This window comes from Diadema setosum, chromosome 12 (genome assembly GCF_964275005.1).
Source record: "Diadema setosum chromosome 12, eeDiaSeto1, whole genome shotgun sequence".
NCBI lineage: Eukaryota > Metazoa > Echinodermata > Echinoidea > Diadematoida > Diadematidae > Diadema > Diadema setosum.
Window position 1 is genome coordinate 22,715,514 of NC_092696.1, and position 8,539 is coordinate 22,724,052.

Below are 8,539 nucleotides of genomic sequence, written 5' to 3' on the forward strand. Positions count from 1 at the left end.
ATGCTTTAGCAGTAACTGCGAAGCAGGACGTTATGCGCTGGAGAGCAGACTCTGAATGAGCAACAAGAGCGGCATCATCTGCGAAGAGTAGCTCAAGGACGAGTAGCTCATGCGTCGTGGTGTGAGCTTGCAGACGTCTCAGATTAAATAGACTGCCATCTGTGCGGTACCGGATGTAAACAGCATCTTCGTTATTGAACTCTTCCATGGCTTGTTTGAGCATCATACTGAAGAAGATGGTAAACAGGGTCGGTGCAAAAACACAAACTTGCTTTACACCGTTGTCAATTGGGAAGGGTTCGGAGAAATCACTGTTATACCTAACCCGGCCTTGCTGGTTTTCATGCAGTTGGATGATCATATTGAGGAACTTCGGGGGACAACCAAGGCGCTCCAGAATTTGCCAGAGTCCTTTCCTACTCACTGTGTCAAAGGCTTTGGTTAGGTCAACAAAGGTAATGTAAAGTCCCTTGTTTTGTTCCTTGCACTTTTCCTGAAGCTGTCTGAGGGCAAAGACCATGTCAACAGTTCCTCTGTTTGCGCGAAAACCACACTGAGATTCTGGGAGAACACTTTCTGCGACACTAGGCGTTAGTCTAGTGAGAAGAATTCGAGCAAGGATTTTTCCCGCAATGGAAAGCAGCGTGATTCCTCTGTAGTTGGTGCACTCTGATTTCTCTCCTCTGTTTTTGTACAGGGTGATGATAATTGCATCCCGAAGATCTTGATGTAGTTGGCCTTGGTTCCAGCAAAGCGTGAAGAACTCGTGAAGCTTGATGTGTAGGGCTTTTCCACCAGCCTTCCATACCTCTGGGGGAATTCCATCCACACCTGGTGCTTTGCCGATTTTCATTTGTTCAATCGCCTTTAAGTGTCTCCTCGAGGGTAGGGAGTTCATCCAGCTCAGGTTTAAAGAGCTGTTGGGGAATCTGGAGCAGGGCAGATTCTTGTACTATGCGGTTGGCACTGAAGAGCGACTGAAAGTGCTCTGACCATCGGGTGAGGATGGAGGTCTTGTCGTTGAGGAGAACTTCGCCGTCTGCGCTACGAAGAGGACTTTGAACTTGGTGTGAGGGACCATAAACACTCTTCAGTGCCTCATAAAAACCCTTCAGGTCGCCAGTGTCGGCACAAAGTTGAGTTTGTTTGGCAAGGTTTGTCCACCACTCATTCTTGATCTCTCAAATTTGCGCTGGAGGTGACTGCATGCAAGACGGAAGGCACTTTTTTTCACTGGACAGGATGGATTCGTGAGATGAGCCTGGTGGGCAGATCGCTTCTTAGCAAGTAGCTTTTTGATCTCCTGATTGCTTTCGTCAAACCAATCCTTGTTCTTCCTGGAGGAGAGTCCCAATACTTCTTTGGAGGATTGTTGTATGGCTGATTTCATCCTAGCCCAAAAGACTTCAGGAGAAATGTCCTTGAATTGGTTTTCATCTTCAAGCCTTGTTTGGAGATTCGTCTGAAAATTACATCTCACTTCAGCTGACTGCAGGTAAGCAACATTGAATTTCTTCTGATGGGCCCCTCTGCATTTCAGCTGAGGCTTGAAATGAAGGTTTAACTTGCAGCGAACAAGCCGATGATCAGTGTGGCATTCAGCACTGGGCATAACTCTGGTGTGAAACACGTCACGTTGGTCTCTCCTGCGAACCAGAATGTAGTCCAGTAGATGCCAGTGCTTGGACCGGGGGTGCATCCAGGTAGTCTTTAAACTGTCCCTCTGCTGGAAAAGGGTGTCTGTGATGACTAGTTGTTGTTCTGTGCAGAACTCCAGCAGGAGGCGTCCGTTGTCGTCGCACTTTCCGACGCCATGTTTACCAAGGATTCCTGACCAGGTTTCTGAGTCTTTCCCAACGCGGGAGTTGAAGTCACCAAGGATGACAACCTTGTCGTCTTCCCGAACTTGTTGGGAGAAGATGCGCAAATCAGTGTAGAACTTATCCTTTTCGGCTGGTTCCGCCTGAAGGGTTGGGGCATAGACACTGAACAGAGTGATATATTGACCGTTGCGAAGGGAGAGACGCATGGACATAATCCGGTCAGAGTGGCCTGTAGGAAGGTTTTCGAGCCTAGAGGCGATGGAATTCTTGACCATAAAACCAACTCCTGATAGACGTCGTTCACACCGAGGTTTCCCAGACCAGTAGAGTGTGTAGCCCGCACCATGTTCTTGGAGATTACCTTCATCTGCAAGGCGGACTTCGCTGAGAGCAGCTATGTCTATGTCAAGTCTGGAGAGCTCATGAGCGATGAGGGCGGACCGCCGTTCAGGTCTGTGGCCGTCCGTGTCCAACATTGTTCTGACGTTCCAACATGCTAACTTCAGTTTGTGTACACCTTTTGAAGGAGGTGTGACCTTTTTGTTCTGTTTTGTTCGACCGCTTGGAAGATGTCCGTTGGCCGCGGTTAACCAACTAGGTCAGAAGAGATGAGCTTTGGTTAGGCCACCTTTTCTAGGCCCCTCTCCATGCGGAGCAAGCAGTGCTATCCCTAAAAAGGGCTGCTTGGTCGTTCAAGGTGCTGCCGAATGATGCTGTCGTCTCCAGGTCAGCATTAAGCGACCAATATCCTGAACCGCCTGCATGTAGGATTGGAGCTGCGGCTGCCAGTGACATCTTTCACCTGCCGTTTTCGCCCCTTTCCCATCGCTGGAGGACTTTAAGGGGGAGGAGGACGTGGACATGTCCTCGGGCCTGCGCAAAGGAGCTTTTAAGTGGAGTGCAGTGTGCGCAGTACTGACCCCACTCTTTACACCCAAGGTTCGTGTGCTGTAGCCAAGCAAGCTAGGACGTAGCAGCGAGGTTCTTGAGTCGTAGGTTTTACATCGGAGTGTCCTTCTCGTATGCAGGTTGCTTAACTGGGCTGAAGAGGCCTGCCTCCCCTGATATATGGATTATAGCTGTAACCTTCGACCGCTGTCCACAGAATATGGAGTGGCGCGCCCTGAAGAGTCTAACAACTATTGGTTGTTGAATCCGACTTGGTCTCTTTCACTATGGCCGTTGGCTGCCTGGCAGCTCATCCGCCCATACGTGTAATTAACCAAGCAGATAATTAACCAAGCAAAGATAAAAAATAATAGAGAGGAAGATAAAAGTCAAAAGAATAACATTTTCATTTGGCACCGTATAAACTTTACTCACTGACGATTTTATACTTGTACAGTATAATACATTCGATTTTGTATTACACTTCACAGCTTTAACGTTACATTGTATTCTAGATCAAAGCAGGTCCATAAGATATAATTCTATTTACATTATCAGTACAGGTGTATTGTGCTGTCGCGGCATCTGTGTGACGCATATCAAAATGTCAGACTACATGTCAAGGGTGTTGCAGTCCTCTCTATAGCGCCATCTATGCACGTTGATTGAAGTTTATAGACTATTGACCGATTCTGTGACGCGCTATGTGTATTTTTGGCATGGGCGCAGCCATAGTGGGTGTATCAGCCGACCCCCCCCCCCCCCCCTCCGCACTCTCCCACCCCTCTCCCTACATTAGCACGCGCGCAGAATGAAAAACTGCTTTAGCCAATAGGCGTCTCGAACTGAGTGCGCGAATGCTTGCTTAGTGCGCGAACCTTTGTTACAAGTGCGTGTAAACATGTTGCCCCGGGGTGGGGGAGAGCAGGGGGGGGGGGGGGAGGGGGTCGGCTGATACACCCACTATGGCTGCGCCCTGTGCCGTAAAATGTCTGCTGCCCTCAACGAACCCGAATCGGTCAATACTAATTTGTAATTGGAACTGTAATGTTTGACTTAATCCATAATACTTTACCGCACGATGTCGCCGATTTGTGTTTTAAAATTGAGCATGATTATGATACAAGGTTAAAAAAAAAATATGAATAATAAACCAACAAAAATCAGATTTGAAACTGGTAAACACTCCATGTCATATGTGGGCAGTATAGTTTGGAGAGGATTTCCACAGGATGTAAAAAAAGATGAACACCCTTAACGCTTTCCGGAAATCATTACGAAAGTATCTCTTATCAAATAATGTAGAAATGATCCCCTATGAAAACCTGTAAATATGTTCATATAGCATTGCTTCGGTAAATATTGTAAATACTTTATATAATCTATTTTACTGAAAGGACTGCATGGCCTCGACTAGCCTACACGCATTTACCGGATTTTTTTTTGTCTGTTTTTTTTTTTTAAATACTGTACTTTAACTATTCACTGTTTTGACTGTATTGACAATGTTGTTCGGTAAATAAATTTCATTTCATTTCATTATTTCATATATATATATATATATATATCTGGTATGTTGTACTATTTCTTGTCCGTACATATATTCAGGGTGTACATGTTTATACCAGGGCCCCAATGGAAAACTACCTTCATTCGAGAGTAACTGTGTCGTCCTGCACTATAGTGTCCTGTATGAATAATAGGAAGGATTATTCATCATGTTCATGAACGATGAAAATATAAACTCGAAGTTTAAATGGATAGATAATGAATACACGGATTAATGAATAGATTAATGATTTCATTTTCTAATTGACAGAATGATTAACGGAACACCCATGCCTTCAGACGTGGCGAGAGTTGCATTAAATTAAAATATAGGTGAACTATGGTTTTAGGAAAGAGATATCTCGTGTATGACTCTTGGCTCGCGGCGATTCAGTGGAGAAAGCATCTGCTGCGCTGCCAGTCAATATGAATAGATCTACATGTATCTTACAACTATAACAATGTTAATGCTTTATATATATTATTTAAGAATCCCACATTACTATGGCTCAATAAATATGAAAGTGAGCTTTCCTTGGAGTTGTGAACTTTAGGAATGGTTTATCATGCTGTGCGATGGATTTATGGCTGTCTACTGGTCTATGCATGTCATTACTGACAAGAGAGTTTTGGTCATTCTTCAGGATGGACGTGGAAGAATTAGAATCTGTTCAAGGCAAATTAGCATCAGGGACCTGAATTGTAACACCCGGATCATGTCCAGTGACCAATAAAAATGCGTGCTACTGTTATAGAATCAGGTTGACATGTTTGAGCAAGAGCAAAACTAACGCTCAGAACATGCAGAATGTATAAACTCTGAGAGTTTGATGGTTTTTACCTGTTAAAAGAAAAATTTGTCCGTACTTGTTGTACGTCTTGCGAAAATTTAATCTCCTCTTTTACAGGGGCTGTAAAACTTTGAAAGTGAGTCTTTATCGACTGAGCAGGGGAAATAATTGCGCAGTTAGTATCATATATGAGACTAATGTGCAGCATTACCCTTTTTACATGAGATATAAATCAGCAAAATCGAGGTGTATTTAGGAAAGATACGAGAGGGTTAAACTCTGTCAGCTCCAGCGATCAATAAGAAACGGACGCTTTTCCTCATGACCGTGGAACAGGAGCAAAACTGAACGCTGCTCAAGATAGACATCAAAGTTTGATCGTTTTTTGATCGCTCAAAATATTATGTGCCCTTCCTTGTTATACATCTGAAGAAAGTGCAATATATATCATTTTACGTGAACTGTAAATGTCTGAAATCAAGATATGCCTTCGACAGAGAAGGGCTTTAACCCTTCCCCTGTCTACCGACCAACATGAGCGAGATTCAAAATTTGATGTCACATAACAGAACAATGAATAAAAAAAATATAAAGAGAATTTCACAAATTTCACTTTCCAAAAAAGTGACAATATATACACTGTTTTCCCTGCCTCTGACATTTTGAGGTGAATAATATTCCTTCTCCCTTATGAAAGAGGTAAGCCAAGCACTCTTTCATTGTGATCGACAAATGAAAATATGCTGTTATTCTTTATATTTTCTTTATCATTGACCTAGATACTGTTACATCAAGAATATTTGCAGTCTTTTCGTCCAGCGATGGCCGTACCGAAACTTTTAAGCAAATCATAGCTGTTGAACGGATGGCCTGATTTTTCTCAAACTTCACAGATGTGTTCTAATTGTATTAAATTTCTACATTACCTAGCACATTACATTCAGGGTAAATTCCCCTTTAATCACCTTTCATACAGATTTCATAACCACCAGCAGCAATTTTTGTTACTTGATGATTACTCAGCAAATACGTATGCATTCACGACAAATTTCTCTTTCACGCAACAGTGTTTAAAAGCACATTGATTGCATATACATGCATGGTGATAAAGAGGCAATATCAGGGAGGTGAGACGTCTCACCTCCCTGGGCAAAATACAACATGAAGTATTTACATATTCCTACGTACGGAGATGCTAGTGCATCAAGAAGTGAGCATCCCGCGTGAGTTCAACCTTAAAGGGATGGTACAGTATTTTTTTCCCTTCCACAGGGTGTTTTATTCATACACATATTCAGAAAGTCACATTTACAAATATTTTTTTTTAATACAAAACAGAATAATAATTTGGTTATCGACAAACAGTGGCCTACTGCACTTGTACATATAATAACAAAATTTCTTTAACTTTTTTTTACAACATATAACTTTTATCATTCTTTTATTTTATTGGCAGAAATAACCCTGAAAACACTATGAATATCATGTAATTTTAATTAAATATTCAAAAGCACTTAATAAATAGAGCCCATTTTTTTTCACAAAGGTTTGTTCTCTACTATTCATTTGACTTATACATTTTTCCATCTCAAAATAACATTTTATCTCAGATATTATATGTTCGAATGACGGAACGTTTTTTTTTTTTTTAATTTCGCTGAAAAAATTTCTCTTCTTATAACAATCATCATACAGTTTAATGCACTGTTGTTGAGACCATAACATCCGAATAACTTATGTTGGTTTGTAAATACAATTTGTTTATCTATCTTCAAAAGTAACCATCGCTCAAACTTATTCCATATATTATTTGAATAAGGACATGAACAGAATATATGCATTATGGTTTCCTCACTGTCATTACAAAACGTACACTTTTTATCTGTTACAAAACCAAATTTTAAAAGAGCGTCTTTCATGTATAATATTCTATTGAGAATCTTAAATTGAAACCACCTCATATTAATATCAATAGTTGATTGAAAAGGAATTAAACAGTATAAAGACCATGTTTCATCATCAAGATCCAACATACGACTCCACTTAACAAAACTGTTACAATGTTTTGACGTGCGTCTTAACGTTTGATAAATATCAGAACAACCTTTCTTATGTTTCAGTATTACATTTAAACCATGAGGAAGAAAAGGGTCTGTTATTTTCGACATGCAGTTTTTTGCAAATGATTGGATAGAATCACACAATCCACCGTGCTGAAGAAAGTTAGTTTGTATACCAAACTTCCTCTGAAATTCAAAATATGAAAGAAATTTTCCATCATTATCTAAGAAGTCATTTATAAAAACGTACACCTTTTTCACACCAAGACTTATATACAGTGTTATTATTCATTTTAATCAAAGGATTATTCCAAAGAGGCTGGTTTGCCCAATTATCATGTGTATTGATTTGTAGAAATTCTGAAAAAGCCAGAAGTACCTCTTTCCAAAAATCATTAGGCATTACATTGGCAAGTTTTTTGTAGTACAATGACCCCATAAATAAATGAAACGATACTGGTTGGGGCAAGAAAGAACAGAACATGTGGAACGTGTAATTTTCAGTCTGCGGATCACAAATAAACCTTCCTATCCAGGATATTTTAAGAGATTTAGCATGCATGAAAATATCAATCATTTTAGTACCACCATGACAATATAACCGACACATTTGATTTCTATTTATTTTATCGGGTTTATTTTCCCATATAAACGAATAAAAACGACGATTTATATATGTCAATGTTTTAAAATTTGGTTCAGGAAGTGATAACAACAAATAATTTAATTTTGACATCAATAATTAAAATGAACCACAGTAACTCATCCTAAAACAGTAAGTGATTGTTTAGACCAGGAGGTCATTGTATTTGTAATATCTTTCATTTTTTTCACATGTACAGTTTTTTCACATGTACAATTTTTCACATGGTACAGTATTGGTGGAGATGAGAATTGGGCTTTTAACTTTTTGCGAGATACCAAGAAAACACTTATGAAGTAGTACAGAGCATACCATTTTATGAGGAATTCAAAGTTTATTTGATGAAAATCGGGTTTGGAATGACTGAAACATCCAAAAACAAAGTAAAACATAGCGATCGTAATAAAGTGTGGGTGCCACACTTACTACAATCGCTCTTTTTTGGATATCTCAGCCATTTCAAAACCACTTTTCATCAAATAAACGTTGAATTCCTCATGGAATTACATGCTCTTTCATATTTCACAAGAGGTTTCTCATTATCTCACCCAAAAAATGTTACAACCTGAAATTAGGTCTCAACCAAAACTATATGATCCCTTTAATGGCATGAATATTACCTGCGCTTGACGGAAGGATTGAAAGTGATACTGCTAGTGGATGCTACTATACTGCTTCTTTTGGTGATTAGTCTTCCTGTATACAACCCTCTTGACTGATGTAGTACGATGTCCTTGCAATTATAATCACCCTGACATTGCCAGGTACGAATCCATATGTTTAAAT

General features: G+C 40.2%; 1 protein-coding gene across 1 annotated transcript; it reads right to left on the reverse strand.

Moving 5' to 3' along the window:
• Nucleotides 1–1,111: 1,111 nt before the first annotated feature.
• Nucleotides 1,112–2,299, reverse strand: LOC140235806 (craniofacial development protein 2-like). Its single transcript, XM_072315807.1, has one exon. It carries the CDS (start codon nucleotides 2,297–2,299, stop codon nucleotides 1,112–1,114), a length of 1,188 nt encoding a protein of 395 aa, XP_072171908.1.
• Nucleotides 2,300–8,539: the final 6,240 nt, after the last annotated feature.